The 27,320-nt window shown below is 41.1% G+C and overlaps 1 protein-coding gene across 2 annotated transcripts in view; it reads left to right on the top strand.

The window, feature by feature from the left end:
* LOC133655846 (V-type proton ATPase 116 kDa subunit a 1-like) overlaps window positions 1-27,320 on the top strand; it is a 72,484-nt gene that overhangs the window by 2,528 nt on the left and 42,636 nt on the right. For both annotated transcript variants that reach the window (XM_062056411.1, XM_062056410.1), the window contains exons 2-10: window positions 12,763-12,915; window positions 13,074-13,152; window positions 13,356-13,453; window positions 15,640-15,768; window positions 15,849-15,931; window positions 17,120-17,246; window positions 17,384-17,466; window positions 18,915-19,008; window positions 21,793-22,005. In XM_062056411.1, the coding sequence (XP_061912395.1) occupies window positions 12,799-12,915; window positions 13,074-13,152; window positions 13,356-13,453; window positions 15,640-15,768; window positions 15,849-15,931; window positions 17,120-17,246; window positions 17,384-17,466; window positions 18,915-19,008; window positions 21,793-22,005 (1,023 nt within the window). In that variant the 5' untranslated portion in view covers window positions 12,763-12,798. The remainder of the gene's footprint in view (window positions 1-12,762; window positions 12,916-13,073; window positions 13,153-13,355; window positions 13,454-15,639; window positions 15,769-15,848; window positions 15,932-17,119; window positions 17,247-17,383; window positions 17,467-18,914; window positions 19,009-21,792; window positions 22,006-27,320) is intronic.

Below are 27,320 nucleotides of genomic sequence, written 5' to 3'. Positions count from 1 at the left end.
GTACAGTAGCGTATCTAGACAATACTACTATGATTACGTCGATATTTTTTGGCATCACAACATCTTCTTTTCTTTTTTTTTCTTTTTATATTATGTTTATAAACTTGCCACCTCTAAAAAACATGCACCTGGGGATAGGTTGATTGGCAACACTAAATTGGCGCTAGTGTGTGAATGTGAGTGTGAATGTTGTCTGTCTATCTGTGTTGGCCCTGCAATGAGGTGGCGACTTGTCCAGGGTGTACCCCGCCTTCTGCCCGAATGCAGCTGAGATATGCTCCAGCACCCCCCGCAACCCCAAAAGGGACAAGCGGTAGAAAATGGATGGATGGATGTTTATAAACTCAGGAAATATGTTCCATGACACATGAGGACTTTGAATATGACCAATGTATGATCCTGTAACGACTTGGTATCGGATTGATACCCAAATTTGTGGTATCATCCAAAACTAATGTAAAGTATCAAACAACAGAAGAATAAGTGATTATTACATTTAACAGAAGTGTAGATAGAACATGTTAAAATAGAAAGTAAGCAGATATTAACAATAAATGAACAAATAGATTAATAATTCATTTTCTACCACTTGTCCTTAATAATTTTGACAAAATAATAGACTGGAAAATGACACAATATGTTACTGCATATGTCAGCAGCTAAATTAGTAGCCTTTGTTTGCTTACTTACTAATAAAAGACAAGTTGTCTTGTATATTCACTATTTTATTTAAGGCCAAACTTGCAATAAGAAACATATGTTTAATGTACCGTAAGATTTTTTGTTCAAATAAAGCCAATAATGCAATTTTTTGTGGTCCCCTTTATTTAGAAAAGTACCGAAATGTTTCAAAATCATGTTGGTACCGGTACCGGTGCTTAAAATTAAAATGAGCCAAATACTTAAATATTAAATTTTATTGTGAATATACATTACATATAATACTGTCAAAGCGCTTTGAATACCTTGAAGGTAGAAAAGCGCTATACAAGTACAACCCATTTATCATTTATCATTATATACTGTACTAACAGCATGAATTAAAAAGGATGATGTAGGTTTTTGGATGTTTTTTAGAGCACTTTATAGGCGGAATGGAGCGACTTCCACTGGCTCCATTTTTAGCTGACTTTTGCTAGCATTTATTATGAGTTAAAATGCAAAAATACAAATAAAAATATGTGTTCTTGTCTTACATAAGGATTGTGCGTGATAGACAAAAAATCCTTAAAAAGGGCAGTTACCCCTTTAAGATATTGTTAATGATTTATTCCACATCCCTGTTAGAAACTATAGTAAATGTTTGTTACTATTAGGGGTTTAACGGAACATATATATATATACACCAAAGTGTCTATATTTCTTACGATTACTGATTATATTACATATAAATTACTTATCGGGCCAAGATTTTTGTTTGGCAGTCAGGCTTATCACTCACCACCACCATACATGCTTGGTCTGGACGATTATGGCAAAAATAATACTCACGATTATTTTGATTGATATTGTAATCAGGAATAATGACACGATTATTCATTAATTTGAAAACATTGATGTTTATTTCCCCACCAAAACTCAACTTTAAAAACAGTTGAACCATTTAGTAACGAATAAACCACAACAAGTAAAATAATAAAATTAATAGTAAAAACAATAGACTAAAATAATAGCAATATAAAAAACAATAAAATTCTGTTTTTTTGTTTTAAATGTTTTTTCATCTATCCATCCATCCATTTTCTACCGCTTGTCCCTTTCGGGGTCATGGGGTTGTTTTAAATTAAATTTTTTACCTTTTAAAATTATTTTACCACCATAGAGCGTGTGCTTTTTGTGTTAATTAAATTCAATAACATGTATTGGTACATTACATATGAGATACATATTGTCCAGGAACAGTTTTTGAAAATATTGCTTTGAAAAGTTAATCTGTATAAGTGGCCAGAATACTACATTTGAAACACATAGTATGTGTGTGTGATGCAAATGATCACCATAACAATAAACATATTTTAAATAAGGGGGGCGGATGCAGCTCTTTGAATGGATTTCACTGCGGTTCTGTTGCAACTGAACATATACAAATGTGAATATTATTGATCTGCTTATGGCTAAATAGCAAGTGCTGAACAGCGTGTGTAAACTCAAAAAAATACACAAAATTATTATTGGGTGTGTTGCGGGTGATCAACGAAGACTGCCTGCTCAATTTATAGCAATTGCAAAAGTGGTGCAGACAGCCCTATTCAAATTAAGATTTTGCATTTGGGCTGTGCCCATGAAAACACTAATTTACCTCCACATTCATGATATAATATCATCAACCTGTGCTGTTTTGTTACGATGTGGAATATGCAACACACAAAAATGATACAAACCATCTTTTCTGAGCGATATACTGTAGATGTGCGATCTACAATACACAACCTAATTTTCAACCTAATTTTACCACGCTAAATGTGCACAGTGGGAGGCGCCGGTATTGTACATCTGGATCACTTCAGATACACAATACCGGACAAGAAGAAAATGCTTATTGCTAGAAGTTCTTTTATATAGGAAATATATTAATATGTCTGCTTAATGAAAAAACAAAAACGCTATTACAAAAAAGACAGGCTCAATATAGACCACAAAATAGCGACTGCAGAACAGATTCAGTCTTCATAAATCACATTGCGAGTGCTAAATGATTATATTTACATCTTTTACATACATAAACACAAAATAAAACGTGTCAACAAGTTGCATAAAATAAATTAAAAATACAATATAAATAAGGCACTGCACAAAACAAGATATCAAACCAGTATGACTTTAACAACTATATTACAAAAAAAGGGGATCCTACAGAGTTCTCTATTTGTGCTTTTTAATATTGCATTAACTAGAATGACTTACAAATTACTGTACACCAGGAAGTACTGTAATTACCTAACATTACATTATTATTTTCCATAACAATTTAGCCCCCTCCACAATATTAACCCGACGTTAAAACAGAACTAGCTATTTATTGATTAGCAATTGCCGAATCATGTAACATTAGCTTAATGGTAAAAAGACAGGTTACTATCACATTCTGTAACAGACAAATCATTTCATGTAGGCTAACGTTACCTACCTGCTACCTCTGTCTTTTTCTCCTTTCTCCCCTTCTTTTCTCCCCTGGGCATCTGACAGTTTTGGCCGTTTTGACATCTTGTGTTGATTTTTTTTATGTGGTGACGTCCAAAAAGAGTCATGATACGGGAAGGGAGGGGGCGCACCGTGCCGGGGGAGGGGGGGCGTAATGTTGTAACAAATAATATTTCTATTAAATAGGCTTTACTTTGCATTGTAATTAACGTGGGATTATTTTATGTATTTAGAAATAATAGTACCAACTTTTCTTTTTTTTTTCTTCTTTTTTTTTCCCTCCAACATTTGTGGCACTGGCGTGGCGCCCCCTGATGGACGGCGCCCTTAGCATTTGCCTATACGGCCTATGCCACGGGCCGGCCCTGTTGACAAGAGGAAACGCTTTTGGAAAGCTTTCCTAAATAAAGTTCCATCAGCTCTGTGTTTATGGACACAAAATTACGCATTTTTTAGAAAAGAAAATCAAACTTACTGTGTGACATGGAGGAGACTTAGTTATGTTCTAAAGCTGCTTTGCTGCATCTGACCAGGATGTCTTTAATTTGGGTACAATTAAAAAAATCAAAGCATTTTGGAGTTAAATGTCAACACAACACGCTGCTCTGCTTGTCTCCTTGGAGTCGCACTAGCAGGACTAACAGCTAACCATCGTGCAACATTTTTCCATCGAGTGCCACAATTTTTGCCAGTGTTCTGGCGAGACGTGCTCCCCATTGGAATTTATGCGCACCCTGCATCTGCAAATGCATCTGAATACAGGGCAGGGGTGGTCAATTAATTTTCACCGGGGGCCGCATAAGCAACCCGAGCACTGCTGGAGGGCCACACGACAATATTTCAATTACATTTTGCTCAATATTATTTTTGATATACCGTAGGATAAATAATAATGATGATAATAATAATAATAATTAATAATAATAATAATAATTTAATCTAACCTAACTTAACTTTATACAAAAGCAGATTGCTTTTGATGGTCACTTTATCCTGCATTATCCAACATTTTTCCCCATCAGATTTGGACAACCATCTGTTGTTAAAAATAGTTTTTAATCATATTTATTTTATATTGTTTTTTATATTGGTTTTATATGTAATTGTTTTTTCTTTTTATTCAGTCATTGGTGGAGCTAAGGATAATATTTGAATATTGTTTGTAATATTGTTGTGCAGCACTTTGGAAACATTTTGTTGTTTAAATGTGCTATATAAATAAAGTGGATTGGATTGTCACACCTGCCAGCTTGTCCCAACACGCATGTACCTATGTGAACAAGTCATTACCTGTGGTTGTCTCTTTAATTGACTGCATCAGAGCTCTCATCCAAAGTTAGCGAAAAACAGTCCATGTCTCCGGGCATTATCAGCGCAACAAAGTCCAATAAGCACTCCTTAATAAACTCTCCGTCAGAAAACGCCTTACTTTTTCTGGCGCTTTTGTGAGAAATGACGAAACTTGTCCTGACGGCTGCATCTCTGGGGGTGTGAAATATGGCACAAAGTCCTTGTTGGGTTTGCAGTTTTACCATCAACGCATCAGCCTCCCTTGCGCGCGCTTCATCAGACACATTCCGGTATTTTCCCTCGTGTTTCTTCGTGTAGTGGCGATTAAAATGATATTTAAACACAGCAACCTGTGTACCACACATTAAGCACACGGCTTTACCATTAATTTATGTAAATAAATACTTGGCAGTCCATCTCTTGTTGGAAACACGCCATTCCTCATCAACTTTTCTTTTTTTAGCGTCTCATCACTTGTCTCTATGCACCTTCACTCACAGGTTCCCTCCGGACATACGGCATAAATAACACATTTCAAAATAAAAGCAGCACAGTTGTATTGCGCGCACGACAGATGTTTTTTAAACTTCATTTTGTAATTTGTAATTGCGCCGTTCAATTCACTCACAATCGCACACGCGCATACGTCCACACGGAAGTAATACAAATAACGCTTTTCAAAACAAAAGCAGCACCGTTGTATTGCACACTCGACACTTTTTTAAATTTATTTTGTAATTTATGATTGGCCTCACGCGGGCCGGACAGGGATGCGCAAAGGGCCGGATGCGGCCCGCGGGCCGTACAATGCCCAGGTCTGATACAGGGAGTGCAAAAATGTAATGTACTGCATTGGCACAGCGTCGTTAGGCTGACGAGCGCTGGTTATGGCTGGAACTACGGGGTCGACTCTCGCGAAATCTGTCGTCTAGACGAATGGCGAATTCAGTGAGTGTGTCAAAGGTGGCAGTTTCCTCACAGGTAGCTAGTTCATTCTTGATGCTGCATAAAGCATAAATCCACTCTCTGCAGAGAGGATACGTAAGTCTATGGAGTATGAAGCCACAGAGAGATTTCCTTGCTTAAAAACCAGCCTGCTTCTCTGCCTTTTAAGAGGTGATCAAACACCTTAGTTATTTTCTTAGTAAACAAGGGTAGTAACATGCACACAGCGGGAGCATTTTTACTTACCACCATACTCCAGGAACCGGCTTTGTCAGATAAAAGCTATTTTAGCCTTTTCAGAGGAATAGGAACCAGGCTGCTGGTCAAAAACTAATGAGCACTGATGAAGAATGTCTTTGCAACAGCCTGACTCACGGGGGTGTACGGGGGGGTATTGGGCTCCCGAGGAGTGGGAGGAATAGCAGCTGGTGAAGTTCGGAAGGTCCCCGTCCTGGCGTGACTTCCTTCCGGGTAAGTCCCAAAGCTCGTCTGATTGGCTGAGGGTGCCAACATTGGCCAACAGCGTCTGGAAGGCGGCCGTCAAACAACGCTGCCGTCAAACAACGCTGCAGCTGGTCGCCATTATCGAGAGTCTGACCAAAGCCTTTGAACGCAGTGTCAAGGTGTTTCTTTTCTGAGGTGTCCAAGTTGGCCAGTAGATTTGTCACGATTGGCTTAGCTGGACTGGGACCCCAGTGCAGAGCAAAAAAAAAAAGAACAAAAAGAACAATCAAAAAGGCGATAGGGACAAATAAGAGATTGTACACAAAAGGTGTGGAGCGGTAACAGTTAACACTACACGGCAATACAGGAAACGAGAAGCGTGAGTGGAGCCAAAGTAGAAGAGATGAGCATGAACCATCAGGAATCTACTGGCATCGAGAGCTTAAGTAGTCAGGAGGAAATGAGTATCAGGTGTGCGCGCAAGTGACTCCGCAACATGATCCAGAAATCATGCACTGCAACTAAAAAAAGACAGGCAGCAACAGAGCTGCCAAATCATGACAATAACAATTTTATGGGCAAATGATACTGTTACTATATAGTCGAAAGGGAAAGTGGGGAGGGGTTGCAAAATGTTATCTGCTTCCTACGGAGAAGCACGGGATTAAGTCCAATTGATGACACGCGGGCCACCGATGAAACGTGGCTGTTTTTTATGGCACCAAAAAAAGTATAACAAATTAGCTAAAGGCATCAAGTGATGGGAAAAAGCTGACACATCGATACTAATAATAGACTTAGAACTTAGACTTCCTTTTATTGTCATTCAAATTTGAACTTTACAGTACAGATAATGAACCAAAACTCACATATTTGTCTTTAGATATATTAATAATTTTTTTTGCCTTTTTCAACTCTCCCCCCAACAGTGTTTTACCTAACATAAAGTATAATCGTCATTTCAATATTGATTAAAATAATGGTAATTTCTATTTTGCCCATTATCGTGCAGCCCTAGTTAAAAATACTGTATTTTTTCTCCTGGTAAGTTTATGTTATGTTGGACGGGGAAGGAGACGACACAGCAACAAGAATAAGCTCAATAGTTTATTTAGAGCTTGATGATGTGGTGGAGTGTGTATGCTACTGTGTATGTTTGCAGGACTATGTGAAGCGTTACAATGAATATTTACCAGTGGTTGTTGTAAGTGCGTGTTGAGTGAGAAGGTGACCAGTTCAGTAGGGCGAGGCAGGTAGGAGAGTCCGTGAAACAAGCGGGGGTCCGTGGGGCGTCCAGAGGTCCAAGTCCAAAGTGGGGGTCGAGGATCGAGGGAGGCAAATCAGAATCCAGAGGGGTCCAGAGAAGTGAGGCGCACTGCTCACTTCCAAGGCGACGGAGGGAATACTGGGGAAAACAAGAGACAAATGAGCACAAGGGTCGAAGGTCACAAGGAGCAAGCAAACAAAGGTGAGGAGCCAGAGACGAAAGCTTACTGCAAGCAGAGACTACGTTCCAGCGTTGGTTCTCTGGACACGCTGGCTTTTATGGGGAGTGATGTCATCAGCAGCAGGTGTGTCGATTGATGATTGCACACAGCTGTGCTGGCGCGTGGCAGCAGAAGCAGAGTGTGTATGGGCGTGTCCTGCGGCACGTGCAGACGAAGGAGCAGCAGATTGTGCACGCCCCATGACAGTGCCCCCCTCCTTATGCGAGGCTCCTGACGAGCTACGGGGAGCCTCAGGGTGAGCCCGGTAGAAATCCTCCAACAGATAGGAGGCCGGTACCCATGATCGGTCCTCTGGTCCATAGCCCTCCCAGTCTACTAGGTACACTAGTCCTCTACTTTACCGACGAACCCTGAGGATCTCCTTGACTGACCATACTGGGTCACCACTCTCGAGGATCCTAGGAGGGGGAGGGGTAGGGGCAGGGGGTGAAAAAGAGCTCTCTGCTACAGGTTTGATCTGTGACACATGGAACACGGGATGCCTCTTAAGAGAAGGCGGGAGAGACTGTCTAATGGAGGCAGGATTGATAATGGCCTCCACAGAAAAAGGCCCGACATATCGAGGTGCCAATTTCCGGGAGGGTACCTGGAGATGGAGGTCCTTGGCGCGTAACATCACCTGTTGTCCAGGTTGGTATGATGGTGCCGGGATGCGGCGCCTGTTAGCACTATGGCGCATCCTTTCGGAGGCTTTCAAGAGTGCATCCCGGGCGGTCCTCTAAATTTTATGGCAGCGTTTGATGTGGGCTCGAGTGGAGGGAACTGCTGCTTCGACCTCCTGTTGGGAAAACATAGGAGGCTGATATCCTAGGGAACACTCAAAGGGAGATATGCCGGTGGCCGAGCTCTTCATGGAGTTATAAGCATACTCGACCCATGGCAAGTACTTGCTCCAGGAGGCAGGCTGGCGAGCGGCAACACAACGCAACATGGTCTCCACGCATTGGTTGGCCCTCTCCGCTTGACCGTTGGTCTGGGGATGATACCCAGAGGTGAGACTGACCGTAGCCCCAATCCCCTTGCAAAACGATTGCCACACCCGGGAAGTGAACTGCGGACCACGATCTGAAACAATATCCACCGAGATACCGTGTTGTTTTACAATGTGCAGAGCAAAAAGGTCAGCAGTCTCGGAGGAGGAGGGAAGCTTGGGGAGGGGAACAAAATGTGCAGCCTTCGAGAATCGATCGACAATGGTAAGGATAGTAGTGTTACCTCGGGACACTGGGAATCCTGTCACGAAGTCCAATGCGATGTGGGACCAGGGACGGCCGGGGACAGGTAGTGGGCACAGGAGGCCCGCTGGAGGTCTGTGGGAAGCTTTATTGCGGGAGCATGTTGTACAAGCGGCGATAAACTCACGGGTGTCAGAAGCCATAGACATCCACCAGAACCGTCGTTGGATGAAGGATAGCGAGCGTTGAAACCCCGGATGGCAGGAGAAGATGCTGGAATGCCCCCAATCCAGCACCTTAGATCGGAACTCACGGGGAACAAACAGCTTGTTGGGCGGGCCGCCACCTGGTGCCGGATTAGAACGCAGGGCGGTCTTTATCTGTTCCTCCACCTCCCAAGTGACCATGCCCACTATCTGGGCAGGAGGAAGGGTGGGTTCTGCCGTAGGCGAACAAGTTGGTTCCTCCGAGAACTGCTGGGAGAGGGCGTCGGCCTTTGTGTTCCTGGAGCCTGGCCTAAACGAGAGCGTATAATCAAAACGGCTAAAAAAATTGGCCCAGCGAGCCTGACGGTCGTTAAGCCTCCTGGCGGAACGAATGTGGAGCAGGTTGCGATGGTCCGTCAAGACCTGAAACTGGTGTTTCGCTCCCTCCAACCAGTGTCTCCACTCTGCCAAGGCCTCATGAACAGCTAGTAGTTCTCGGTTACCAGCATCGTAATTCCGTTCAGCTGGAGAGAGGCGCCTAGAAAGGAATGCACAAGGGTGTACAAGATTGTCCTTACGGGAGCGTTGGAGAGCACTGCTCCAATCCCAGAATCCGACGCGTCCACCTCCACAATGAAGGAGTTGTCCGTGTCAGGATGGACGAGGACCGGGGCAGAGACAAAACTTCTCTTCAATCTTCTAAAAGCCTCACTGGCCTCCCTGGTCCACAGAAAAGGAATACTGGTAGAAGTGAGTGTGTGGAGAGGTGCAGCTACCTTGCTGAAATCCCTGATGAAACGTCGATAAAATCCGGCAAATCCCAGGAACCGTCTCAGTTCCGTACGGGTGGTGGGTTGGGGCCACTCCAGTACCGCCTCAATCTTCTTAGGGTCCGCTCTTATGTGGCCCTTCTCAACAACAAAACCCAAGAATCCCACTGAAGGTGCGTGAAACTCACACTTCTCTGCTTTGACGAACAATCTGTTTTCCAGCAGGCGTTGGAGGACCAGGCGGACATGTCATTGGTGCTCCTGCAGGTTCTGGGAAAAAATCAAAATGTCATCAAGGTACACGACAACGAAATGGTCCAACATGTCCCGTAAAACGTCATTGACGAGGGCCTGGAAAACAGCCGGTGCATTAGTAAGGCCGAATGGCGTCACCTTGTACTCAAAGTGCCCGAGATGGGTGTTCAAGGCCGTTTTCCATTCATCACCCTCTTTGATTCGCACCAGGTGATAGGCATTTCGGAGATCAAGCTTGGTGAAAATAGTGGCAGGAGCAAGGGGCTCAAAAGAGGAGCTCAGCAGGGGTAGGGGATATTTATTCTTGATGGTAATGCAGTTTAATTGTCTGTAGTCAATGCAAGGCCTCAAGGAACCGTCCTTTTTTCCCCACGAAGAAGAAGCCTGCTGCCACCGGGGACTTGGAGGGGGTGATGATACCTGAGGCAAGGGATTCAGTGATGTAGTCCTTCATGGCCTTCTTCTCTGGTAAAGACAGATTGTAAAGTCTGCTGGAGGGAAGGACAGCGTTGGGAATCAGGTCGATAGCGCAGTCATAAGGTCTATGCGGGGGAAGAGACAGCGCACGTACCTTGTCAAATACCGCTGAAAGGTCATGATAAGCAGCGGGAACACAGGAGAGATCAGTGGGAGGTGAGGTGGGCTTGGCCCTGCAGGCTGGGGGAACTGCCGACCTTAGGCAGTTAGCGTGGCAGGCAGTGGTCCATGCAAGGACCTTGCCCGTGGACCAGGATATGTGAGGGTCGTGCTGTCGAAGCCAAGATCGCCCGACGCCAAGCGGGGCCACGGGAGCGTCGAGCACCCAGAGGCTGATGGTCTCGGTGTGATTCCCCGAGAGGGTCAGAGACAGGGGTTCGGTGCGGTGCTTGATGGGACCGAGGGGATGTCCATCCAGAGCTTGTGCCGGCAGGAAAGTCTCCAGTGGAATGAGGGTTATTCCTGCTTGGCGAGCAAACTCGTGATCCATGAAACTTTCGTCTGCTCCTGAATCCAGGTAGGCCCCCACGGTCAGAGTCCTAGAGCTCCATGACAGGGATGCAGGAAAGAGAATGCCTGGGTCTCTCTTGATTTGGGAAACAGTTGTGTGGCTCACCAGGAACCCCCTTGGTGGCGAGCCTGGTCTTTTGGCCTCGTCGGGCAGCTCCGGATGGGGTGACCAGCCAGTCCGCAGTAGAGGCAGAGATGCTGCCTGAATCTCCTTTCCCTCTCTGCTGCCTCTAGGCGTGACCTGCCCAACTGCATGGGTTCCACAGTTGCTGCTGGCATGTACGGAGGTGTAGGCTGAAACACGGCGGCGTGGTCGACAGGTCGAAACTTGGGTCTCGGAGATGAGCTAGCTGGAAAACTAGCAGAAGCCTGCGTTCTCTCTGCTGCTCGTTCACTGAGTCTTTGGTCAAATAAGAGCCAGGTCGATGAGGGCTCGACACGAGGTAGGTCGGTCTCTCAGCAAACCGTCCTTGATTTCGTCACTCAGTCCTCTCCTGAATGCACTCTGGAGCGCCTTGTCTCCCCACTCGCTGTCGGCCGCCAGAGTGCGGAACTCAAGAGTGTAGGCCGCAACCGAGCGGGAACCCTGTCGGATGGAGGGCAGTCGTGAAGCAGCATCCCCCCCGTCCACGGGGTGATCGAACACAGCCTGGAACTCCGCTCGAAAAGCAGCATAGTTGGTGCTCAGCCCCAAAGTCTTGTCTACTGCTGCGGTGGCCCACTTGAGAGCCTGTCCAGAGAGTAATGAAAACACAAATGCAATCTTCGCTCCATCAGAAGCATAGCGAGGTGGTTGGTGCTTAAAAATGAGTTCACACTGAACCAAAAAACCTCGACAAAGTTCAAAATCCCCCTCAAAGGGACTGGGGCTGGAGATCTTGGGTTCCCGGGGGTTTGAGGGGCTCCAGGAGGTGGCGGCTGCCGGAGCACTGTAATTCGGCACAGGTGGAGGAGCAGGGCTTGGACTAAGGCTTTCCAGTCTAGCCAGCAGGCTAGCGAAGGCGACATCAAGCTTGTTCTCTAGGCTCGAAAATCGAGTGTGGTGGGCCTGAATCTCAGCTTGCATGGCCGTGAGGTTAGGAGCCGTGGGGGGTCGAGGAAGGGACGCGGACTTGGGTCTGCTTGTGCTGTCCGGTTCCGACATGGCTGGAACGTACTGTTATGTTGGACGGGGAAGGAGATGACACAGCAACAAGAATAAGCTCAATAGTTTATTTAGAGCTTGATGATGTGGTGGAGTGTGTATGCTACTGTGTATGTTTGCAGGACTATGTGAAGCGTTACAATGAATATTTACCAGTGGTTGTTGTAAGTGCGTGTTGAGTGAGAAGGTGACCAGTTCAGTAGGGCGAGGCAGGTAGGAGAGTCCGTGAAACAAGCGGGGGTCCGTGGGGCTGAGAGGGGCGTCCAGAGGTCCAAGTCCAAAGTGGGGGTCGAGGATCGAGGGAGGCAAATCAGAATCCAGAGGGGTCCAGAGAAGTGAGGCGCACTGCTCACTTCCAAGGCGACGGAGGGAATACTGGGGAAAACAAGAGACAAATGAGCACAAGGGTCGAAGGTCACAAGGAGCGAGCAAACAAAGGTGAGGAGCCAGAGACGAAAGCTTACTGCAAGCAGAGACTACGTTCCAGCGTTGGTTCTCTGGACACGCTGGCTTTTATGGGGAGTGATGTCATCAGCAGCAGGTGTGTCGATTGATGATTGCGCACAGCTGTGCTGGCGCGTGGCAGCAGAAGCAGAGTGTGTATGGGCGTGTCCTGCGGCACGTGCAGACGAAGGAGCAGCAGATTGTGCACGCCCCATGACAGTTTATTTATTTAATTTTTTTTTATTCTCTTGAACCACAATTTAAAAGTAATGTTGGTATTTCATTTGTTAATTTTCAGCACGCTTTTCTCTAGACCACTTTTACAAGTTTCCAATTATTTCAGTGATTCTTGTGGTTCTTTCCTTTGTTGGCAAAGAGGGACCAACAGTCTTGACCATGTGCATATGTAACATCAAGTCATCTTCTTATACATATTTTTTGTAATTTGTGCAGGAATTACTATAGTTGTGTTGGAGTGTGCTGGTCATCATGGGGGAACTATTCAGGAGTGAGGAGATGACCCTGGCTCAGCTGTTTCTCCAATCTGAGGCGGCCTACTGCTGTGTCAGTGAACTGGGAGAACTTGGCATGGTCCAATTTAGGGATGTGAGTCGGATCACTTGCATTAAAAATTAACACTATACATTTTGTATCTTCATTAATTGTTTGTTCCTAACTTGAAACCAATGAAAAAACACACAACAAATATGTATTATTTCTTTATTTTACAATTAATGTCATATACCTGACATTTCCATTTGCAGCTGAATCCAGATGTGAACGTGTTCCAGCGCAAGTTTGTGAATGAAGTGAGGAGATGTGAGGAGATGGACCGGAAACTAAGTAAGTAAATGGAGTCAGTCAGTCACAGCTAAATATATCATATGCCCAGCTTCAGTTTCTAATGCTCTATTTCTTCAGTTGAGTAAATACATCAGAAATGCAGCTTATATGTTTACCTTTTACATTTGGCATGAGTGAGGCTCTAATGTGAGTCTAAATATACTGACAACTGCTGCAATGTGTTCCTTCACTCTACTGAACAGGGTTTGTGGAGAAGGAGATCAAGAAAGCCAACATTCCAACTGTCGACACTGGGGAGAATCCTGAGGTGCCTTTTCCAAGGGATATGATCGATCTGGAGGTAATAATTTGTTTACAACTAGTTTAGAAGACAAACCAGGCAGGAAAACTTGGGGACCATCAATACAGAATATTATTTAATACAGTGATCTCTCAAAGGTCAAATACAAACCATTTAAGGATGGTGGTCAAATATTTTTCATCCAAAAATAATACAAACATAATTAATCTGTTCTACGACAACAACATTTTTGTTGTACACACTTTTTGTATAACTTGTCACTAGTTTAGACAAATACAAAAAGAAGTAAACCAATGCAAAACTCTAAAAAGGGACCAGTCAAGAGTACATCTGAGTACATTGATTCAAAATGCAGTATAGCTTCTGTTGTATGCATGTACTGTATGTAGGGTTGTAAGTATACCAGTACTTATAAAGGAACGCAGTACTAATGAACTAAAAAAGGTATTATACTGTCTTTGAAAAATACCGTTACTTTTTTTTCATCCGCATGCTGCCGTGCGGCGGTGACTTACAGACCCGAAACGCATGTTGAGTGTGTCAACACACGCACAGAGCGCATACAAGCAGAAAGTGTGGAGAGGCAGAATGACAAAAAAACGACAATTCAACTGGTAAATTAAGTTGGTGCGTGAAGCGCAATATGGAGGTATTTGGGCTTCAAAACTAACGAATAAGCTGAAGCTTCACGCAACTAATTGTTGTTTGAGTCCAATAAAAAACCCCAGTGTTTTTAATGCCTTTTAATTTTAATTCCAATCTTATAAAATTGTTCTTCAAACGCGAAACGTAGGTTTAATGTATCATAAGATTTTCATTTAAAATGAAGTCAATAATGACACTTTTTGTGGTGCCCTTTATTTTGAAAAGTATAGATAATTCTAGTATTTTTTATTACAATGTGCAACCTCAGTGCAATTCGACTTTAGAGGCGCGATGGGGGGCGGTGGGCAGCTGTACTTGGCCAGAAGGCAGGGTACAGTACACCCTGGACAAGTCACAAAGCTGCCAAGCCTCACGCTTTGAGCGTGACAGTCACACAATTCAACCCATTCTCACACCACACTTGACAGTTCTCACGCTTATGATTCCCTATTCTCAACTCCATATCTTTTTTATAATAATGAATTCCTCGCAACATGTCGTAGTTGGAGTAACTGATTGATTGACATAAATAACCAGTCCAAGACCAATCCATAAGTTCTTGTGCCTAAATTTAGACAATCACGGAAGGCACTATGCAATGTAAACCAAAGGCAGAGGCAACGTAAGGCAGGTCTTGGTGTGTGTAGCTCTCACACACACCTCAGCGCAGTGTTGTCAACTTGGCGACTTTCTCGCTAAATCCTCTTAGCGACATTCATTGTCAAAAGTGACCTACGACAAATCTAGCGACTTTTGGAGACCTGATAGCGCGTATCACTCTTAATGTCATCAACGTACAAGAGGCAGCTGAGCCTTACCTCACAGGGGTCCCCATCTACTGAATGTCTGCTCCTAGATAGCTTGTACTGAAAACAAATTTCCTTGTACTTTTAAGTGCAATTAAATTAAAGTTCCATTCCATTCCAGTCAGAACAGAGAGGCGATGCGCACACACTCTGTGTAAAGCTGCTGCTGTTTCTGCCTTGGTTTACACAGTGAGATTAATTTAAGTGTTTCATCACTGTCACGCCTCAAATAAAAACAGACCTATTGTTCATGTTAATGAGCCAGTCAATAGATTTGGTTTGTTCCTGAATATCACAACCCTTCAGTCTTTTGAGCAAATTGTATATTAACATTTAACAATGTAGAATAAAGAAAAATATAACTTAACAGTTCTAATCATTATTCACATTTTTTAACTATTTTTTTATGTATACCAATACATTATTCCTCTCTCCTATAGCGTCTACTCTATTGTAATCAATTATGCAAATGAGGCAATGTTGTCATCTACCAACTTTTATGACAGCCAATAGCTACTTTCCTTTTTTTACGAGTTGGCTACACTGGAAGATCAAGAGAGAGCTTAAGGGAAGAGATTAAGGACCTTGTGGACAGAGATTGAAAACACAGAGACAGAGGATGAGACAGAAGAGCTAGCAGAGAAAACAGTGGAGATGATTTTAATTTCTAATGTTTGGTTAATTAAGGCTAGCATTAGGAGGCCACAGTGCAGGGAGAGCTGCTTGAGGTGAAGAAAAAAAAGCAAGTATAAGAATAATGTTTGTGTTTGGCAGGCAACCTTTGAGAAGTTGGAGAATGAGCTGAAGGAGATAAACACCAACCAGGAAGCCCTGAAAAAGAATTTCTTGGAGTTAACGGAGCTAAAACACATCCTCCGCCGAACACAGCAGTTCTTTGACGAGGTTTGTTCTCTTTTATAGCTCTCCATTTTTACTTAACTTCTAGATTGTACAAAATAATGAAGTCCAAGTTTTTTTGTCAGATGGAAGATCCCAATTTGTTGGAAGAGTCTTCAGCTCTAATGGAGGGCAACGAAGGGGGCAGAGGGGCTCCACTCAGATTGGGGTAAAACATGAGAGCTACATACAGTATATTTACCAATTAAGGGCCTAGTCACACTAGGCTAGTCGTACCGTGTTTGGGCCAACCTCGCACCTAAAGTCCGGCCTGTTTGGCCAGTGTAAAGTTCTGATTTGTGGTTAAGTTTGGCACAATTATAAGAAGTAGGCCAGGGCACGGAATGATTGCATGCAGATCGCAGGCACAAAGCTAGCCAGATGATTATATAATGGCACCTCACAAGTTTTTAATGCTAACCGACCCATATTTTTTAAAACACAGAGCAAACTCACTCACCCTCAATTACATTCCTGTGTATATTAAATATGTCATTAAATTTATGCGATCACTGTTCTTGCAAGTAATTAATGACAGCTGCTGTCTAGCACAACAGAAAACATCAGAATGACGAAGACTTAAGACTGGAAAGAGTCACACAGTGAAATTGCAGTAGTATAACTTTGTATGAATGATAGTGCAAGCAGGCCAGTTGGAGGTCGGAGAAGGACAGGGAATTGCATCAAAGTCCAGCACAGCATGAACATCCTAACATAATACATTGCGATATTAAAATACTTTATTGAATGCAAGCAATATCATCTTTCTATGAACATCCAATAGGCATTGAAATATGTCAAAATATGTAATAACTAGTACAACACAGACCTCCACTAGGGCTTACCTCCTAATTGTAAAACTGTCCTGAATCCAGTCGAATCCGGATCAGCCCCAAGATGTAATTAATTGGTGTTTGTTCTATTTCTGACATTTCCTGAAAGTAAAATCAAAATATGCCCATAACTTTTTGATCTATCTATAGCGGAATGAAAGAAACGGAGTGAAGCCTCTTGTCATTCATTCATTCTTTGTCTCTGTGGGTGGCTACAGCTTGATAATCACATTTTGTACTTTGTGAAACTAAAGTTAAATCCAAACGTTTTCAAGCCTTCATATTAAAACAGCCCATAACATTAGTATTATAAAATGGCATGCCTTATATTAAAAGGAATAGCTGTGCTATTAACAAGGCAGAATCATGACTCTGGTACAGTATAATTGAATGCAAAGGTGGCTGGTTCAGCTTTTATGAAGTACAATCAGAAATAACTGGGTAAACAACAGTAAACACAAATCATTTGAAGCATGAAAAATATAAATTTTCCTCCTACATGCTTTCGGGTTGTCAACATACAGGTTTGTTGCTGGAGTGATCAGCAGGGAGAGGATTCCAACCTTTGAGAGGATGCTGTGGCGGGTGTGTCGAGGCAATGTTTTCTTACGGAAGGCTGAGATTGAGGACCCACTTGAGGACCCCGCTACAGTCAGTTCACAATACAAAATAAAATATCTTCTACTAGTTTGATGAGTATAGTTTAATGAGTAAGAAGTATTCAGAAAAAAAAATCTAGCTTTCATGTTAGTGCAGTAAAAAACAAACGCTTTACACTTTTTTAACAGGGAGACCAGGTCCACAAGTCTGTCTTCATCATTTTCTTCCAAGGTGACCAGTTGAAGAACAGGGTGAAGAAGATCTGTGAAGGGTGAGTGTCTTGTACTAAAAGGCTATTTAAGGTGTAGTCACTTGACAGAGGGGTCAGCAACCTGCTTCAGCCTCCTTCTTGCAATGTAAATTCCACTGAATCATTTAATTTTACTGTTTTTGATTCAATAAATAAAGGGTTTGAATGTTTTCTATCACCAACATGAAGAAATATCCTAACTTAACACAGTTAATGAATTAAGCGTACATTTTAGTTATTTCCCCATATTTCTACACAATAACTCAGATAATAAAACTAGCGAGCAGTAGAGAATATGGTGTGATTAATATAACAATAACACTTTTGGCTTTGTTCATTATTGAAGTATTTGTTGCTACCTTATGTTGTATATTTTTTATATGAGATTTCCGATTATTTTAGTTTTACTGAGATTGAAGTCTGTTTTTATGAAACCATATTTAAAATGTATTTATTTCTTCTGTTTATATTCTTATATTCTTTGTGTTCTTTCCTGAACAAAACACAGTCCGATCGTCTGGAAATAGCATTTATAACTATACAAATGTTGATTTTATAGAGCTTGAAGAATGTTTGCCCCTGGGGTACCCCACAAGATATCTTTAGCGCTGCAGATATGTGTTCTTCAGGTATTGCTTCCATTTGGTTAAGCAGCTTTTTATCCAGTTGGAGACTGCACAATATTTACAATCAATTGTATTTGTAATTTCCTCCCTTGTTTCAATTACTGCCATTAATGTTGAAATGTTAGCTCTGTATCCGAATTAGTTGTCCACGAACTGTCATCTCGCTGTGCGGCACAGGTTTGAAGATGTCAAATAAAGAGTTTTAACAAACATACTATCTATCGCACAGCCACATGAGCCGGCATCCGTTACACATTTACACTGTACTTGTCTTTGTTATATTCTGTTTTTGTAGCGGGTAACATTGTAAAATGATTAAAACCTATAAAAGTTTATAAGCGTTTTGGGCTCCAAACTATTTTCCTTTTGTGCAAGAGCGAGCAAAATGGCTTTTTTGAACGTAAAGTTTGCTGACGGTGATTGCTCCTCTCTCTTTTACTCAGTTACTTTAATCCTTATTTAAATATGGCATTATTTTTCATATATTCTGTATTCATTTTGTATGTTATAAAATGTTTCTGTCAGTTTTTACTCATTATTTGTTGAATTTATAACTGAATTAACTGTCGACAAACTATTTACTTGACTATTACATATTCTGAAATCCTTCTTTCCTTATGAGAAAATGGTGAAATAAGGATATGTTATACACATAAGCTCTGATTCTTTCTATTCCTTGCCATGTTCTGTTCCTTAATGCAACCACGCAATTAATGGTAATTATTTTCTCCAATTGATTCTCCTGACACAACCAAGTTAATTATCTAATAAACAGGAAATTAAATTACTTCATATTTGTGAAATAAGGTTGATTGAGTTTGTTGTGTTTATTCTTTCTTTCAGTTTCCGTGCCTCTCTCTATCCATGTCCAGAGACCCCACAAGAGAGGAAGGAGATGCTTGCAGGAGTCAACAGTCGTATTGATGATCTCCAAATGGTGCGTTTAGTTTCTTCGCCTATCCCTTCGATTCACACTTAAAATAAGAGGCGCACACCAAGTGTGATGCAATGTATCTTTCAGTCTTTCTCATTGAGTATCTGTTAAATTTCAGTTATGTAAGTGCAGGTTGCCAAACACAGCAATCTTTTTTATGGCCTGCACAATTGCGCATTGCTTCCCTGTCTTCCGCGCACAAAAAAATCTATGCAGCGCACAATATTCAAATCCATAATTCCAACCTAAACTCTAAACAAAATAAACACATAGCTATGTATTCGGTATCAAAAGACAATAAGACTTTTAAAGAAGTGGTCTGCATGAACCATAATTTTATTGAGCAAAAGTGATTACTGTCGGCCGTAACTACACTTGAACAACATCAGCAACAAAACTATTTTACAGCAAAACTGGTAATTTCTGCCGTAATCGCACCAAAACAAACAAACAATTTGTCGTATTGAAGGCAGCCGCTCTCTTTCTTTTATTTGTGCCCAAAGACGGACACACTTGGCTCAGCCATTGATGCTTTCACAGCCTCAAAGACAGTCGGACAACTCCAACACCACAAATTAACTGCAACTACCAGGTCGACACTCAAATGCAGTTCACACGCAGCCAATCAATGTCATTAATGGTGTGTTATGCATGTTGTGCGGCGAACCTTCACTTCCAAAACTTGTTTTTCTTTCCGTTTTTTGGGAAAGCGATATAAAAGCTTTGCACATTTCAAGCGGGTGGAGCAGCCCCCACTTTGCACAACAGGGTATTTTTACATGTCAAAAAACTAATGAGGAAGCACAGCAAACGCATAGTATCAGCTCAAAGTTGTTAGCAAACATGGCGCCCTGTAACCACACGAGTGCCTTTTGACCAATCATTGAGGAGATCGCCTGAAACCAAACTCTGTCTATACGCAACTCTGGTGCCTCCCTACTGCAAAGTTTGGAGAAAATCCGTCATGCAGGTTTTGTGATTTTTTAAGTTAACTCCTTACACATGAACTATCCCAAATTTTTAATTGGTTTATTTTAACAGAAATACAGAGAAGATTAAAAAATAAATAAATACTGGGAAATTATTAAATAGATAATTTGCATTTGACCGAATTAAATGATTATATGATCCCCCCAAAATTGTAACATATTACTTAGTGGAGAAAGCTTTGTCGGCAATCAGACCTATAATTTAGTTGTTCTGTGCACATCCCAGAAGCAATTGCCCCACTACTTTTCTACAAATATTCTCCAAATCCTAAAAGTTTCAGGGCTGTCATTCAAAACTATCAGCTCAATCCAAATTATTTATTATTTTTTTCAATGGGATTAAGGTCCAGATCTCCAAGATCTTAATGTGCTTCTTCTTTAGCCACCACTTTGCTGCTTTGGTTGTATGTTTTGCCATGCTGGAAACCTCATATTCCAGATAAGTAATACAGGGTTGGTCACTTACCCTTCTCAGAGTCATCCTTACCCTAATTGGTGAGATCTTGTATGGAACTCTAGTGAGATCTATGGCACATGTTCTTGTTGTTCTTCCATTTCTTTCTTACCAAGCTTCTTGGTGAAGGGATAGTCCTAACCTGTGTGCCTCATTGAAACATTACCAACGAGTAGAATTAATGTGACTAGTAGGGAATCAAATACTTATTTCACTCAATCAAATACAAATTAATTAAATTGTTTAAAGTTTTTCCTGCATGTTTTTGTTGATAGTCTCTCTCACATTGTTAAATAAAAAGCTATTTAGTATTCGAGGAAAACATGTCTATAAAAATTTAATATGACATGGTCACTTAAGTAACATTGCTTCAAATAAATTCCTGCACTACAAATAACATGTATTCATAATTTAGAAGGGGTTTTCTTACTCTGTTACGACACTGTCAACGTCACCACAAAAAATTAGCAACACTTTTGTCAAAAACTGTGCACAACAGTATCTTTGTCTTCAGTGTCATGCATGCTCCTTGCTCCATCATATTTATATCAAAAGTCATTGTAGCGTAGACAGACCTTTTCTCCGCAATGGGTCTTATCTGCAAAAGTCTTTTGTCTCGTATCAATGAGTTGTGGGTCCCAGGCTGTAAACAAGTCTGTTTTCTCTGCTAGGGGTCAGCGCTAGTGTGAGTCTGCCAAACACATACACATACATGTATTACACTGATACAGTAGAACATTTGGCTCAGGTTTTTATATATATATATATATATATATATATATATATATATATATATATATATATATATATATATATATGTATATATATATATATATATATATATAATGTGTATGTGTATTTATATATACAGTGTATATACAGTATGTGTATTTATATATATATATATATATATATATATATATAAATATAATTTGGCCTAGCTGTATAACTGTTAGTTTTACAAGTAGTTTGACATATGGATGGGAACAAAACATTAAATATCAGGTGGCCAGAATACCTTGTTTTTACTAGTAATTTCTCATGAAAACCAATGGGCAAAAAGGCTTGTCAACACGCTCCAGAACATTTAGAAAATTCAGCCTTCAAAGAGTCCTTTCGAAACAAATTTGTTTCAAAGATTTGATCTTATTACTACCAAATAAAACCAAGTATACTAGACAGGTGAGCAATGCTAAATCTCGTGTTTTCATTATATTATTCATCTGCTGGTTACACTGCAGTTGTACAAAATCATAACTTAGCCTTGACTCGTCACTACAGTTTGTCTTCTTAGTCAACAGTATTATTTGGACATCCACCTAATTCCACATTTTTCCACCTCAGGTGCTGAACCAGACTGAGGACCACCGTCAACGTGTATTGCAGGCCGCCTCAAAGACCATGCGAGTTTGGTTCATCAAGGTCAGGAAGATGAAAGCCATCTACCACACGCTCAACCTGTGCAACATAGACGTCACTCAGAAATGTCTGATTGCGGAGGTCTGGTGTCCTGTGTCAGACCTGGACTCCATCCAGTTTGCTCTACGAAGAGGAACGGTGAGTTCAACCTTTTCGTAGGTCATTTTTCCATCCATCTATCCATCCATCCATTTATCCACCGCTTATTTGAGTTTGGGTCACGGGGGCAGCAGTCTAAGCAGAGATGCCCAGACTTCCCTGTCCCCAGCCACTTACACTATTTCCACCGGGTGGACACTGAGGCGTTCACAGGCCAGCTGTGAGATGTAGTCCCTCCTGCAGTTCCTAGGTCTGTCTCAAGGCCTCCTTCCGGTTGGACTTGCCCAAAACACCTTACCAGGGACGCATCTAGGAGGCATCCATAGTATATTCTCGTGCCATCTTGGCTTGCTCTTCTCGACGGGAAAGAGCAGCAGCTCTACTCTGAGCCTCCCCTGGATGACCAAGCTTCTCACCCTATCTCTGATGGTGATTCCTTCGGAGGGTAGGAAGGTAGACTGACCGGTAAACCGAGCTCCCTCTTCACCACAACAGACTGGTACAGTGACTGCATCACCGCTGCACCGATCCAACTGTCAAACTTGTGTTCCTTTCTTCTCTCACTTGTGAACAAGACTCTGACATAATTTAACTCATTCACTTGAGGCAGAACTTCACACCCAACCCGTTGGGTGCAGTCCACCCTTTTTCGACTGAGAACCAGGGCCTCACATTTGGAGGTGCTGATCCTCATCCCAGCAGCTTTACACTCGGCTGAAAACTGCCCTAGTGAACACTGAAGGTTCCAGCCTGATGAAGCCAACAGTACCACCATTCTTGAAAAGGTGGACCACCACCCCAGTCTGCCAATCCAGAGGTAGTCCCAGACTTCCACGCTATGTTGAACAGACGTGTCAGCCATGACAGTCCCACAACATCCAGAGCCTTGAGGTATTCAGGGCTAATCTTGTCCTCTCCTGGGGCCTTACCACTGGGCAGTTTTTTTTATTACCTCAGCAACCTCGGCTCCACTGATGGACATATCCGCATTTGTGGGCCCGGCATCCCTCGCCCAGGAGGTACGGTTCCTGGATTGTCTTTTTTTCATGGAGTCTTTTGAATCGCTCTTAGTCTGACCCATCACCTTGGACCAGTTTGCTTTGGGAAACCCTACCAGCGGCATGTAGACCCCGACAGCATAGCTCCTTGGACCATTTGGGTATTCAAACTCCCCGACCAACTTTACGAAATATTGTATTACGGTACTTAAATTTTTTACTGTTTTGAGTGAATTAATATTGGCCTGTGGATTATTGGATCGCTAGACTTTTGACTTTGAGGGTCTTTTGAACAGGAAATATTGTTGTGTTACAAACTTTTGTGTGGTGTTGCTTCCTTATTTGTGATTATTCCAAGCTGATAATCATATTTTAGGGCTGGGCGATATGGCAAAAAAATAAATAATAATAATCTGATCTTCATTAATATCACAATTTCTTACATTGTTTTTAACCTGCCAGTTTCATAGCATCTGTACTAAAAACCAAACAAACTAGGGATTAGTTCAATGTTTTATTAACATGCTAATTGAATAAAAAAAAGGAAATTAAATAAGAAAAAGCACAGTAACCATGTATCATTAAATTTGATTTGGCACTTTTTGGGGAATTTTGTCTTTCATTTACAATCTTTATGTAAGGATTATTTTATTTGATCAAAAACTGGTAGTTTTAAACAACAATGTAAACAGTGCATCTTACTCTTAGCAAAATTATTTTTAATAATGTTCTTCTTCTTTTAGGACCATATATAAATTGCACTTTTTATGGAATAATTTTCAAAGATCTAAATTAAGACCTTCCTCTGGGAGGCAATACTTCTGTCTTGAACAAAATACTTCTGTTAATAAAAAATGTAGCATTGTACATTGCATGCAAATAGGTAAACTCCAATAAATCAATAGATACCAATAATAAATTAATAGTAACAATAGATAATCAATCAGATCAATAAAGTGTGAACTTAAAACTTATGTCTTGAACAAATACAATAAAATACAAATATAGTCTTGTGCATTGTATACAAATAAAAATTCAGGTAAAACATTGAGAGGACTATAGTTTTTAGTATGTGAATAAAAACAGGCTATTTCATTGTATGTGCTCCCCGATGTGCAGAGCAAACACTTTAGTGATCGCTCTGTGTATTGTGCTCCTTTCTCATCATACTTGGTACCTTGTGTAAAGGATTCCACCACAGTAAGCTGCTTTTTAGCTGGAGTTTGTTGTTGTTGCGGTCTTGTTTACTTCGTAGAGTTACATTTCCTGCACTTGGTTGGAAGGTTTGGTTCAAATGCTGGAATAAGTTTGTTGTTCAGCTGCCTTTTTAAACAAACTTTGCAGTGTACAGTCATTTGTTCCATGCTTGTTACTGCAAAACAAACTATTGACAATACTTTTCTTTTCTTTGGAATAAACGTCTCGTTCTTGTTTGTGTCAGCACCAGCCATGTTTTGCTAGGTGTGTGACTCTAGGGAGGAGGGCAAAAGCTACAGATGTTCCTGGGGGGAAAAATATACCAAAGCAAGTGAAGAAAAAACATTATTTTTTAAATTGTTTTAATCGTCTGCAACAAAAAATGCGAATTTATCGATAAACTCGATACATCGCCCAGGCCTACAATGTAAGTGTATATGTAGTAACAGGCACATTCATACTAATACCATGTAATATTTTCATATTTTGCTCATTTTAAGCATACGATGGCATATTAATTTCACAGACACATCACATTGTTTGCTTTTCCCAACAACAACACTACTACTAATGGCAAACTTCATGAGAGACAGCACAAACTACTTTGGGACAAATGATGATCCAGAGCCTTATATTTTTAAACCTGAATATACGGAGGATGAGCTACAAATTTGAGAAGCTGCGTGCTAAACAGATCCAGCTTTAGTGAAATATTAAGCATCATGCAGCATTATTAATTACTTAGTGCTAAACAAGAAAACTATGTAATACGGACATAATAAAACAACCACTTACTGTACAATGCCTGCTCTCACTGAGATGACGACTGATGTGATGTTCATATTTTCTCGTTTAGATGAAGAATTAATCATAATCATACTGAATGTAAAAAAAAATAAAAAAGTGCCAAAAACGAGCGTTTTTTCGTTCTATCTCATCATTTCTGGGTATAAGTTGGATGTCAATGTTGACCAACTTCTCGGTTTATGGCTACAACCTTCTACTTTCCAGGTGAGAAGGCATTATTTATTATCTAGGATTAACTTTTACCAGTTTAGAGGCGATGTAGCAGCAGCAGCTGAGTATGTCAATACTGTAGCTTGCTAAGTTAGTTAGCTCTTTCTGATCACAGCGCAGCTAAAAATAGTTTGTCTGCATTAGGGCTTATAATAACAATATCGCTAATACTTGGTTAATATTCAGGTCACAAAATGTAAACTTTATGGGTGGAATAGTGTACTCTCATTAGCTGCATTGTTAGCCACTTCGTACTTGCTGTATTTTACTAATTAGAATGCAAAAAAAAAAGACAAACATGTGTTAGGTGTCAACTGCGATGAGGTGGCGACTTGTCCAGGGTGTACGCCGCCTTCCGCCCGAATGCAGCTGAGATAGGCTATAGCGCCCCCCGCCACCCCGAAAAGGGACAAGCGGTAGAAAATGGATGGATGGGTGTTAGGTGTCAAAAGAAATTATGTTTTACTTAATCGTGATTCTTACTTTTAACAATTCTGAATCGATTAAAAAAAAATCACAAATTTTCGGGGGGAAAAAAGACTATTATTATTATTATTATTACTATTATTATTACTTCTAATCCGTCCTGTCCAGCCATTCAGGCAAATTATATTTTTGATGCCCCCCACGACCCCGAGAAAAGAGAAGTCTTGGATACCTCTTTTCCTCCCGTGTCTATGAACATTTTCATCCATTCAGGTCATTGTAATCTCCGGGCATTCAATCGATCGCAACTGGACTGTTTGGATTGTCTTAGAAGATGTTTTGCCTCTCATCCAAGTAGGCGTCATCCGTTCATGCTCATGGACTTAGATTGGTCAGTCTAGTCTGGATCTAGTCTAGCTCTGACCAACAAGTCTGTGAGCATGAACAGATGAAGCTTACTGGATGAGAGGCGAAACGTCTTCTAAAACACACCACAGTCTAGTTGAGATTGATTGAATGCCCTGAGATTCTCTTGTTGCCTTATTTGTATTTGACTTTAATAAATGTTTGGTTAGAATTTTACTCAACAAAACAAAGTTTATTTTAAGTAATATATAAATTGATCATAGTTGTTATTTATTTTATGGAGGAATGTAGTTGATCATAAAATTGGCACCCAATATTATTAAAAAAGTTTAGATTTTTAATCGAGAATCGTTTTGAAAAGAGAATCGATTCTGATTTGAATCGTTACCCCAAGAATGGAATCGAATCAAATCGTATGGTGCCCAAAAATTCACAGCCCTAGTAATTACCGTAAAACTTTTTTTTAATTCAAGGATGACATGCCATTGCTAAGTAAGCATATTTATGACAAATCGACACATACTACAAAACACACCATTAGGAAACAAAACTAAACATCATCTAAACGTTAAACATTACTTGTCTTTAAGTTGATCCCATTTTCCAGTTAATACGGTCTCGTTCTGAGTTAATGTTGACTGCAGTTCTGTCCAGTCCTTGGCAATGGTTGTTTTCTTGTTCGTGTTTTGTGTGCTGTGTGTCTCTGGCAGAATAAAAATCTTTAATGTTCAGCAGCTGGTGGTAAAGTTATGCTCCTGTGCTGCAAAACATTTACGTTAGTACCTATGTCAAAATGAAATTTTCTACGTGGCGGATGTAGACACTGCAATAGAGGATCATAGGAAATAAAGTCCCAAAAGACGTGTGGCCAAAATAAACCATATTGTCATGTTTGATTTACTGGAATTAGGGATCGAGCTAGCGTACGTTTTGCCTCTCATTCGATCAAGCACTGAAATAATATGAACCTTAAGAAGCCAAAACAATATTGTTTTTCTGCCAATAAATTGTATTTTGTGTCTTTTTATTTTATTTATTCGTTTAGATAAAACTTGGTTTAAATATTTCAGTGTGTGTATAAGTACTTTTCAAGCATATCCAACAATAATGATAAACACGATATTTTTGGTCACAATAATTGTGAAATGAAATGTTCATATGGTTCCCTCCATAACTTGAATGTAGTGAGTTAGTTGCTGATTCCATACATCTTCACTCCCCTTTGAAGCATGTAGGAGAATCTGTTAGCTCTCACATGTTACTGCATTGCAACCACAGTCATGTGACTTTGGCGTGCCTGGTAAATTATGTGAAGCCTCTGAAAAACTACATAATACTGTCACTTCACTT

This window comes from Entelurus aequoreus, linkage group LG08, assembly GCF_033978785.1.
Source record: "Entelurus aequoreus isolate RoL-2023_Sb linkage group LG08, RoL_Eaeq_v1.1, whole genome shotgun sequence".
NCBI lineage: Eukaryota > Metazoa > Chordata > Actinopteri > Syngnathiformes > Syngnathidae > Entelurus > Entelurus aequoreus.
Note: the sequence above shows the minus strand (reverse complement) of the source record. Positions and strands in the feature narration are given on the sequence as shown.